General features: G+C 41.0%; 1 protein-coding gene across 1 annotated transcript in view; it reads right to left on the minus strand.

Annotated features, from left to right (window-relative positions):
* The window catches only part of LOC126162207 (dynein axonemal assembly factor 6), a 95851-nt gene that overhangs the window by 7464 nt on the left and 75819 nt on the right, over positions 1–12568 (minus strand). Inside the window, exon 3 of the mRNA XM_049918551.1 lies at positions 920–1161. Coding sequence (XP_049774508.1) covers positions 920–1161 — 242 coding nt within the window. The remainder of the gene's footprint in view (positions 1–919; positions 1162–12568) is intronic.

Genomic DNA, 12568 nt, shown 5'->3' on the forward strand with positions numbered 1-12568 from the left:
AAAGGCGTATCTGCCGTACGCTGTAAACATTAAATGCTGTCTCCGTCCATCGCCGAAGGCGCGTACGTTATTAAGTACGGCGAAAGACGAGTTGGGGCTCCGTAAATCGGGTATTTTCTGCGTTCGATGTAAATGCGATAAGGTATACATCGGACGGACTGTAAGGACCATCAAATAAAGATGCAAGGAACACAGAAGACACGCTGAATTTAAGCAATGAACAAAATGTTCGGTTGCAGAAAATTGCGCGGTTACAGGTGATTGAATGAAGTGTGAAGAAACGGAAGTGTCAAGACAGACTTGGTTTTGAGAGCAATCTGAAGAAGGCTATTGAAATTCGAGTGGCCGACAGGGTGATCAACAGAGACACTGGGTTTACTCTCAGCAAAGCTTGGGACCCAGAGGTCAGCTAACTAAAATCACAGCGCCGGCTAAGACCTTCTTTCGAGCCCGACGAGGGCTACAGATGCACTGTGGGACAGGGGTTCTCGTCCAACCTTCGGCAATGCCATCCCCCCACCACGCGACTAGGTAGTGGGGGCAGAAGTGTGGGGAAATCACAGTATAAAGGAGACAGGATGCAGCAAAGACGGTCATTCTACAGGTATCACCAGAAGATGGTAAAGTACACTGTCAAAGACGATTGCACCCGCCTGGACACACAAAAACAGTACGAACTTCTAAAATTGTATTCCACGGTCACGTAGCTCTCTTTAACTCCGTAATGGATAAAGGTAATTTGAGATGGAACCAATGAAACCGAACTGGATAAGACCGAGTGCTGACTTTGGCAGATCTGTCAGTTTCAAAGCAACCGTTGTCGGAACAAAGCTGCCAAAACACCGTTGCATAGCATAGGGAGACCGTGCTGTCAAAACTGGACGCCTGCAGCCGAGTGTGAGCGGGAGGAAGCAACAACCTGCAGGTAGACGTCTTCCGCCCCCACGTCCTGTCGGTAAGAGAAGTGGTAGCGCGGCTCTTCTCGGGGGTCCTCCATGTCGTCCACTTCGACCACCTCGTCGTCGCTCCAGATGGCCTTCTGATCAAGACAGATCTCCGCGTCGCCTCTTCCATCGACAGCTTTCACGTCAGTGCTCTTCTTTTTGTCACCGGCAGTTGAGCTGCCCGTTTGTTTCTTTGTGGGACCGACGTCACCAGGGCCTACAGAATAAATAAGCATTCGATTACACTCATAAATAAATATTTACACACTGCTAGCCATTAAAATTACAATACTATGAAGCCAGCATGATGTGACATGACTGCCATCTATTGCTACGCAATATTGTTTCATTTTTCCCTGTTTGTCAGCAGAAGGCAGTCTGTGAATTTCATTGGGAGGGCAGAGTATCCCTGGGGAGTTCGGCAATTCTCGCTCAAGATGGACCGCAGCCAGCTGTGTTCTTTTGTTGGCAAAGCCCGCGTCTGTCGGCAGTGGACGCCGTGCCACCACTGCCGTCCACAGAGCATAACTGAGCATGACATTTTCGCCTTTACCGTAGGAACATCAAAGGGCAGACGCCATGGCGCCGCCCAACCAGTGTGGGAAAGTCGGTAGCTTTCGCTCAAAAGTTTGGTGTAACGAATCGCATAAGCCACCCCCGCCTCCATGCTTGGCGCGAACGGGGCGACCAATTGAAGCGACGCTGCTCCAGCTCAGTACGAACCTCCTGTTTGTAAATGTGTATCTTGTACGCCAAGAGTGGGAAGTCTGCTGCTGATTGGAGCCTGCTAGCTCATTTTGGAGAAATGTGTCTCAACTGTGGCAGCATGATCCACATTCTGAGCAGCTCACTACTTACTTACTTTGCCACATTACTTTTCGTGCCTAATTGATTGTAAATTGTGGCCACCTTTCATTTCCCTAACTTTGAACTCACCAGCTGCCCGAGTGAGATGTATGAGGAACAGTACCACCCTCTAGGAGGAAACTATGCATACCGTAACTGTGGCTGCATGGTACAGAGCGTATTAGACCACAGTCTCTGTAACAAATTATGATTGAATATATGGTCTCTAGCATGGAAACCATTCGTTAGATCTTTTTTTGTCCCGTATCCTCCCATCGATCAATCCCTAGAGTTTGTATACGGTGGAAAAAATCACTCTGTGTAGGGGTTTAACTAAGTGCAGTTACATGGATCATATTGAAAGTACACTGCATTTTTGTTTTTGTTCGAAGGGAACTGACATGTTTACAACAGAGTTCCATTTGGCATAAAAGACTCAAATTCGGCATTGTTTGGGCAACAAACGAATTCTTGACGCCAGAACTAAATATGTTATGTACGGTGTATGGTGACATTACAATTGCGTTGCTTACTTTTGACGATCATATTCAATATGTGGATAGGATTTTGGAAGTTCTTGGAGCACATGGAGTCACATTGAGACCAGATAAGGCGAGGCTACGTGTAAACCTTGTCAAATTCCTCGGATCTGAAAGTTCGCAAAAGGGAATTGGGTTAGCGAATGAAAATATTACCGAAATATTGAATATGAAAAGACCGCCAACACTTCGAGAACTTCGTCAGTTAATTAGGATTATGTTTCTTCTATTGAGGATATGCGCTGAATTTTGTATAATTATTTGCTTTACTGTATGAGTTACTCAAATAAGGCAGGAAGTTGACATGGAGTGAGGTACACGTGAAGACTTTTAATAAGACCAAGGAATCGCTTCAGGACTGTGTGTTTGGCACATGCAGAGTACACGAAAACCTCATATATCTATTGCGATGCAAGCATTATAGGCGTTGGGGTATGCTTACAACAGGTTGATGAGGAAGGCAATTTGTGAGTAATAGCGACATGCACCCGAAAACTACATGTGAAGATATGGTATTTCACAATGAAAGTAGAGATTCTGGCCATAATGTTTGCCATAAAAAGGTTTAGAGACTGACTTGCGGAAAGAAAGCTGCATACCAATCAGCAAGTGCTGAGTTTCTAAAGACTGTCAGATTCACAGGCAGCGATATCATATGTTCGGTAATGTTGATTAAGAATGCAGGCTTGAAATTGTATTCTGTGTAGGAAAACAAGACAAGCTGTCTGACTGTCCTAGCTGCAATCTGGTGCAGAGCATCGGTGTTGATCAGTGATTGTTTAATCCCTGGGAACACGTATGCATCCATAATTAAGGAAGGATGATTTTAATGACACAAGACCTACAGCCAAACATAAAAAGAGTAAAATACTTCCATTCGGAATAGTGTCGGGAGAGTGAATCCATGGAGATGAAATACAGCACTAATTAAGAGAGAAATCTGCCTCAAGTGGAATTTAGTGGACCGGAGATAGAAGACTTGGCTACCAGAGAAGTTAGTAGAGGACATGATAGGAATGTGCCATAGTCATCTTGGTCGCAGCGGTACCAAAAAATAGTACAGAATTACTGATATGGGGTGGGAGTGCAAAACACTATGGAAGAGGACTGCAACAGTCACAACAATTGTGATCAGTGTCATTGCGCAAAACACATTAATACTCCAACATGTGATGAGTTACATGTGGCGAGTGTCAGGCTACAAAACCATTCACAACGAACAGGTGCACACACGTAAGGAACAATACCCACCCATACAGTCAGATACATGAAGACAGCTGACATTATTGCATATACAACTATTATAAAATTTGTGCTGCACCAAACTACAAATTCTTTTGTTGTTTCTTCATCTGTTTAATGTTATTTAATAATTTTAATTGATCTACATTTTATATTTAGTATTTAGTGCCTGACTTGATTGCTTCAAACAGGCAGGTAAGTGGGCTTAATTTAAAATAGGAATGAGGCAATGCTGTACCTAAGAATACTTTGTAAGTTAATGGTATGAATGTTGGAAATTTGCCAAACGAAAAATATGGATGAATAAGACTAATAACTCTAAGATTACTAAAGGCCTGTGACAGCAAAGAACATCTATAGTAACTGAAAACTGCAAATATTTGTAAAAGACAAAACATACCAATAAACATTTAAAGTGAGAAAACTGTAAGGACATTGTAGGTGAAAGGGGCATATTTTTATACGCTGGAAACAGCGAAATGACTGTCATATACGTCTTTTGCATGTTTATTTAATTGATTTATATGTATTGTTGTATTCATCTTCATTCATTTCCACAGTAAAAGGATATGGTTTTTTTCTGTATATATGAAAACATCTGAGGTGAAAATGTCACCAGAACAAGTAGATCATATTTTGATTTGGATAGAAACTGTATGTAAACTTTGGGCCACAGACATTTATAGTTTATTTGTGTACATACACATTTGTGTTTCTCTTAAGAATCACCCAGTACATTTTCTTTGGTGTTTCAGCCAGTACTTGTACTTTCGTATTAGCTATGTGTTGTCAGAGTCATCCCAAATAAATACCGCTCATCAAGTTCATCATGCAACACCCAGTGTTGATGGAAAACATCAGTTTCTTTCCCTTTACAAGCAAGATGAATTTTAAAGCAGAATTATGTTTCCATTCCATAGAGAGGACTCAGTTTAGTCTAGTGTGATATTCATTTTCGAATTATGAAAATTCTAAACAAAAAAAGCTTACATGGTGTCGATGGAACTCCAGTCACAATTCTGAAAAATTGTTCTCAATAAATAATGTCCTTAGTGATTTGTGTAATGCATCAATGGCTCGGTGATTTTTTTCAGACAGATTAAACTAAGCAGTTGTTAAATCTCTTCATAAGAAAGGAGACAAGGAAAACTTAATTATCGTCAAATTTCATTCCTGACATCATTTTCCAAAAAATATTCAAAAGAGTAATATGGTCAAGAGCAGTCTCAAGTTTAGATGGAAGCAATTTACTTTGCATATCACAGTTTAGATTCCAGAAGAGGGTACTATTTATATATTTACCTGTCAAATATTACAAGACTTAAATAAAGAAAGATCGCCAGCTGGAATTTTTTCATCTTTTCAAGACCTTTGATTGTGTAGATCATGTTACACTCTTAGAGAAACGAAAGTTTTATGGAATCGATGGCTTTATACACAACTGCTTTGAACCATACTTGACAACCAGAACGCAAAAAGTTTCACTGCCTAATTCAAACAATGTTAGTGACTGGAGGCAAAGTCACGAAGGATTCAATTTTGGGTCCACTCCTGTTCCTTACGTATGTAAATGACCTTCCACTTCACTTTCAACAAGCAGAACTGGTATTTTTGCAGATGATACTAGAGTTGCAACAATCCCCATTAGAGAGAAAGCCACAGAAGAGATTATTAATCTTGGACTAAATCTTCTCTGTGAGTCTTGCCTTTCAACGGCAAGATTGTTAGCAGCTCTTCCCTAAATTCTTTTCTTTCATTATCCGAAAATCGGACGAAAATGGACATTTCTTTCTTCATCAACAACTTTGCATGGCCCATCCAGTGCTATGGCGTAGCAAGGTGCCTTGCGCAGAAGTTCGAGAAATTAGTTTTAGTATCAGCAGCCAAAATTTTGGTTCTTCTTGTATTACTTCTTGGCGACAACGGAATACCTTGAACTGCGGTAACAACATCCTTTTCCTCTTCAAGAAATGCCCTGGCCACATCCAATATACATTTTTTTTACTATCTCAGAGTCTGAAAAAGATTTCTGGTGTTCATTAAATGTGTAACACAGACCCACCGCTGCTTCTGCATATTTTTCTTGTTCGCTCATAGAGCGAACTAGGAGGGCCATGCTTTTATATATATAATAACTTAGGTACGCCTCGAGTTTTCCTTGACGACCTTCACTACCCAGGGGAAATTTTAATGGAACTGCTGATCAGTTGTTTTGTAGTGTCACCTTAAATTGGCACTTTTAACGAGAACAATAGTTCTGTTGCTTATGAGGCAAACTGAAACAGCTCTAGGCCCATCAGGCAGCGTAAAACTCTGTAAAAAATTACTTCAACCTTCTTAGGATCCATATCGATGCAAAAGAAAATTTATAAACCTCGATGATAACGAAACGCTCAGTACGAGATCGTGATAATTACTAAGTGGCAATAAAATTTGTATTCTTTATTTAGATTCGTTCTTTATAGAAATAACAGCCCCGGCACACAGCACATTCCGACTCGCAGCGAAGGAGCTACTTCCGTGTCAAAGTGTACGCTGCCGCACACCAAAGAAGCCGCACTGCAAAGGGGGTGCTTCCTTGTCAAAGATCGCCGCCGCCTAGTGAACTCGCCCGAAATTTCATGAAGATAACTTTAAGCTATCGTTCGAGTAACGAGCACAAAAAAATGGTCTTTCAATGAGTATGCTGTCTCCGATTTAATAAAGATTTCATAGGTTGCCAGAGTCTGAAATCAATTTATAAAACCTCCTTGTTCATTAAATAAAATCTTATGTTGCAATGTGTGTAAAGAGCTTTTCTGTTGGATTGCCGTTATACGCTGCGCCGGCCTGCCAGCTTGCTCCATTCCGCCCCCGCTCTCCAGAGCACTCCACTGCGCCACGCAGCATAGCAACTACGTATTTGATCTACGTCTAACCAGTCATTAATAATTCAAATTATTCAGCAGTGCATTGTACACTACTAGAAAAAATTATGAAGGTAGTGCTCAAACGAACTAATATCTACAGAAAAAATAAATAATTTAATTTTTTAAATAATCTGAGTACGTAATTTATACTTTCAAAATATTTTTGGAGGGTCAGTTTTTGACCCTTCGTGATCCGGATCTGGATCGCGGTCCGCCAGCTGTCGACCGCTGCCCTCAACAGCTAACAAACGCGGAACTGCGCCTGATAAATAAACAAACGCGCACGAAATTAACGAGAGTAAACTGAAGAGCACAGAGAAAGTTTTAAAATAAGTCGCTCCTTATGAGAAGCTGTGTCAAACTCACAGAGCGAAACGCCCTCCCCTGTTGTGCTGCAATCAAAAAAGCTAACACTAAACTGATGCTAGCCTCAAACTCATGAAAGCCTAATCTATTATATGTTTATGGTAGGTGGTAGTATTCAGATATACAAGTTCCCTTTTGAAGTTCGCAGAATGTTCAGTCTTTGTATCATTTGTAAGCAAAAGTATAATTTTTGTAATGGTACTGATATTAAGAGATTCTCAAGGCTTAGGACATATCTACATAATGGTTACGTTAAGTGCAGACCTTTATTGCTGTGAGACAAACGTGCATGGCGACTATTTGAATGTGGGTGGACCATAGAAAAACAGTGTATGACTTAAATGGGAGATATTTTGGTGCTATTAAAAATTTATATTATTTAAGTTGAGAGCTGACGTTATGTATTGGCTATGGCTATACATCACGTCGTCAACACACAACAGCCATCTGGAGGAAACTGGCTGGCCCTTGTGAAAGATACGCGCATGACGCCGAATGAAAGCCCAGGACGTTTCATCCATTCGCTATTGCAGGTGAGAAGGGTAAAAATTCTTGACGCTCTGTGAGTGGCTTTCTGCTGCAATATGTACAGAAGGGGTACAGACTCAAATACTGTATATTTGTAAACAGGAAACAATAAGAAGTTTACAGTTTGCCAGGCAAAGGAATGCTTGCTACATCAGTCGTTTTAGTGTCTGTATATGCTCCTCTGCTGCGAGAAGTGCGAGAGTGATCACAGACCCAGCGATGTAGTCGAGATGGAGTAACAAGAGAGGTTAGCAGCTGTAGGAGCAGAGATGACAAAGGACTGCAGGTCGTAGGACTTCATTTTTAAATGGATGATACACAGTTTACCTGGTTAGGAAACACTCGCATGAAATACCCTTTTTAGGGTCTGTGTGTGCTCTCTTGCAAAGAGAATTGTGGGAGTGATCGCAGTCCGAAAACACAGTCAGGCTGAAACGGAAGGAGATGTTAGCAGAGGCAGAGATGACAAGATGGTCACGTCCACGAAATATCAGTTCTTAACCGGCAACATGCTGTTGACCAATGAGGAAAAAATTGTATATGTTATTTCCTATCTACTGCGATAACTGTGGCCGCGCGGAGTGTCCGCGCTGTTTGAGGCGTCATGTCACGGATTGCGCGGCCCCTCCCGCCGGAGGTTCGAGTCCTCCCTAGGACATGGTTTTATGTGTTGTTCTTAGCGTAAGTTAGTTTAAGTAGTTGTGTTAGTCTAGGGACCGATGACCTCAGTATTTTGGTCCCTCAGGAATTCATACACACACGCACACACATGATAACTGTGGGCGGTACGAAACATTTCACAAGGATGTTGAACAATAATTTGATTGACCTTCGAGAAGAATATGAGCTAACCAGTCGGGTATATGGCCTTGGGCAGAGAGAGATCTCTGGAGGCTATGAAGAGACTGTTCTGGAGGAACACTTGTGTCGAGGTGGCGAGAATCGAGTGAGGACACTTGAAACATCCGGCTTTGACTGCTATCAGATACACCTCACTCGCTAAATCCATGCTGCAAACCGGACATGCTGCCGATAGCCTGCAGCACATCTTCTGCCATTCTGCTATCAGGCTAACCATTGTAAGTAGGCTGTTTATGTTTTCTTATTGGCAACGTTACATAGCGCTCTCTGTATGAAAATCACTGGCTGTGCTGTGTGCAGTCTGTAGCTAGTTTGCATTGTTGTCTGCCATTGTAGTGTTGGGCAGCGGCAGCTGGATGTGAACAGCGCGTAGCGTTGCGCAGTTGGAGGTGAGCCGCCAGCAGTGGTGGATGTGGGGAGAGAGGTGGCGGAGTTTTGAAATTTGTAAAAATGGATGTCATGAGCTGCTGTATATATTATGACTTTTGATGACTATTTAGGTAAATACATTTTTTGTTCTCTATTAAAATCTTTCATTTGCTAACTATGCCTATCAGTAGTTAGTGCCTTCAGTAGTTTGAATCTTTTATTTAGCTGGCAGTAGTGGCGCTCGCCGTATTGCAGTAGTTCGAGGAACGGAGATTTTTGTGAGGTAAGTGATTTGTGAAAGGTATAGGTTAATGTTAGTCAGGGCCATTCTTTTGTAGGGATTTTTGAAAGTCAGATTGCGTTGCGCTAAAAAATATTGTATGTCAGTTTAAGCACAGTCGTGTATAATTGTTCTAAGGGGACGTTTCATATGTCGACCCTTAGCCTAGGATACCTCACTGGAATCTTCTGATTTTTTTTCTTGTAGTTTGTGTAATTAGTGTAGATTTTGTTTATTGCTAGCGCGTAATTGTAGAGAGAATCTCCTTTGTAGTTGCAGCCTTTCATTCTTGTACAGTAAAACAGTTGTGGCATGCATGTACATTTACACCAAGTATTTCGCAGCTGCGCTTGCAATTAACGAGATATTATTTTCAGTGCTATGTTAATGTGTTCCCCTATTTATGCTCTTCAAATTGTGTTTTTCTGTGTTGTCGTGTGAAATATTGTGACAATAATGGCGTGTGAAAAACGTAATACTAGGCTCCAAAGTAAACTGAGAAATGACAGTGAAGACGAAAGCAGTGTGTTATCGCCACCGTGTAATGAATTAACTAATGTTCAACATAGTAATTTGGTAATTGTGCATAGGGAAATGGAGCGGGCGGCAAACAATGGCGTAGGCAGTGAAACAATTAGTGGACAGGGAAGCATTATCGATCGATCGGTCGGCAACAGCTCGCCTCAGGAATCCGAAATGACAGAACACAATATTGCAAATACTGTAGACTTAGGTTTTGGGTCCTCACCGTTTTCTCAAATGAGTCAAGACACATTTTCTGCTTGTCAAAATGTGAATGTTGCCGGTGAAAATGCACTGCCAAAAAGCATAGAGAAACAGATTCCAGACACTAATACATTATTATTGCAATTAATGCAACAAATGGAACAAAATCAGAGACAAATGGGACAAAGGCTTCAAAAGTTAGACACAATGGAACAACACCAGAGACAAACACAGCAACAGTTAGACACAATGGAACAACGCCAGAGACAAACACAGCAACAGTTAGACACAATGGAACAACACCAGAGACAAACACAGCAACAGTTAGACACAATGGAACAAAATCTTCAAAAGTTAGACACAATGGAACAAAATCAGAGACAAACGCAGCAAAAGCTTCAAAAGTTAGACACCACGCTTGAACAAACACGTGAAGATTTAACTACTGAGTTACATAACATCGAATCGAAATGTCAAAAAGTCTGTAATGACGTAAAAACACAAATTTGTGAGCATTTCCAACCTATTTTTTCGCGTCATGAAAATGCATTACAGAATCACGAAGCAGCCATAAAAGAACTGCTAACTATTGTTCATGAAAATCACGACACCTTGCAAGCTAAAATTGACTCAGTTGCATCTACCGATTCGGTTACGCAACTTGCTAAAACTCAAGAAAACTTAAAGGACACAGTAGATACGATTTCAACACAAATGGTCACTCTGAAACTTGGTTCAGAAAAACACACTGAGGAAATAAGTACACTATCGGAGAAAGTAGCCAAATTTTCAGATCAGTTCACTAACTTATCTGCAAAGGTAGATGATGATCTGAATGACACAAGACCTGTAGCCATCACTGACACAGAAGAGTATGAACAAATTAAGAAATTTAAACAAAATCAGAATCAAATTAATACGCAATACAAAAGAGAAATCCGGGAAGTACAAGATCAGTTGGCACAAGTAATACAAAAATTTCATATTTCAGAGGACACTCGCGCTCCAACACGGGCAGAGGAACTTAGAAATACGGAACAGCCACAAAATAATAACTCAGGGCACTTCGGAAATTATGAAAGAAATTGGCAAGGTACACCGAATTTTGAGATGGAACCGCCGACACGACGTAACAATGACCGATATGCTACTCGCCGACACGATGATTTTGACTATAAGCTGTTTATTACTACACGTAAATTCAAAACATTTAAGAATTCCGGCAACGACATTCATCCACAAGCGTGGCTTCATCAATTCTATCATTGTTTTCCTCCCAACTGGTCACTGGAGCACAGGTTAGAATTTATGTGTGGCTACTTGGAGAATGAACCAGCTGTAAGAATGCGGTCGGTGATTCACGATTGTCAGAGTGAAGGAGATTTTTATCATGCCTTACTCTCAGCATATTGGTCTCAAGCTACACAAGACCGAGAAAAACATAGCATCATAATGATGAAACATTTCGAACAATCTGAATTCTCTAGTCTTGTGAAATATTTTGAAGACATGTTGCACAAGAATCAGTACCTGTCAAACCCATACAGCCCCTCAGAACTCATCCGCATTTGCTTAATCAAATTGCCTGAACATTTAAGAAATATTATTTTGGCAGGGCGTTGCAAAGACGACATTGAATCTTTTCAGGGACTCTTACAAGAATTAGAAATTAACACAGACAGTCGCGGGATGCGAAAACAGGAAAACAATCATTACAGGTCACATCTGTCGCGATTCCACGATGAAAGAAATAATAACTGGACAAAACAAGGCTATTCTTACAACGCAAATCGTGAACAAAACAGACACCAACCATATGACAACCACTGGCAGAGTAATAGTTACAGAAAAAGATCGCATTTCCGTAGTAATGAATATGACAGAGACAATCATAGAAACAGACAATATGGCAACCAGAACTATTATTATCACGGGAGACAGAATAACTTCAGACGCAACAGTTCAGCGCGCAGTTACGATTCTGGGAGAAAGTCTCCACCACATGACCGACAAACAAGAAACTATGTAAACTACCGACAAAACGACAGACCTGAATTCCATCAGAACTGGCGGGATTTAAACAGAGCTGGGCCCTCTGGGCAAGGTGAATTTGTAGAAGTTAGACCTCCAAATCCCAATAACGACGCGCGCCAACAAAGGAACAGACAATGACTCGCACCGCAGGCAGCCGCGTGCGCCGGCTGGCTCAGAGAAAAATAACATAGACCTTGAGAAAAATTTTAGCATTCCTCACCGACGTACACCGCATGATAATTCCGTTCAAGTTGAACCTCTGCCTACTAGGAAGAGTAAAGGTTTACACCACATTTCACATGTAAAACCGTTTATTGAAAGATAATCTGCTTTTTAACTTTGTCTTTGCCATAAAACGTTTCACTTCACATTTCTAGTATGCATTGTCAGACTTAGAAACTGTTACCATGCAACAATGTTTGAAGTTAAATATCCAGTCAAGAACCAAGAGAATTTATTTAAACAGAAATTACGAATGCATTGTTATTGTGGACAGATGACACAGTGTTATTGTGTGTGTACATTCTTGCTTGTTAGTTGCACGATTACGTAACGACCATAAGGCTGACATACTTGAACATGTACCTGTACTGCTAACGAGATTTTAATGCAACGTTTTGGTTTACTTGAAGAAACATTCTGGATTTAAAGTACTTTCTGTGAGATACCAGATGACACAGTGGTTAGTTTATGTGACAGCTACACGATTTTATCACGACGCTACTAATGAGTGACAATTTACAATGTTGCTTTTGCGGTGTATCTGTTTTATATCTGCACAGTTTTTCTGAATTCTTCTGTAAAGTAAAACATGTTTCAGTAGTAACTCTTGTGGTATAGCTACAATGAGACAGCCTTTTCAGTAGCACAACAATACGTTACAGCACAGTACTTTCTTCATCACGGCAATAAGCGTAATAAGTA

The sequence above is a fragment of the Schistocerca cancellata genome, chromosome 2 (genome assembly GCF_023864275.1).
Source record: "Schistocerca cancellata isolate TAMUIC-IGC-003103 chromosome 2, iqSchCanc2.1, whole genome shotgun sequence".
Lineage (NCBI taxonomy): Eukaryota > Metazoa > Arthropoda > Insecta > Orthoptera > Acrididae > Schistocerca > Schistocerca cancellata.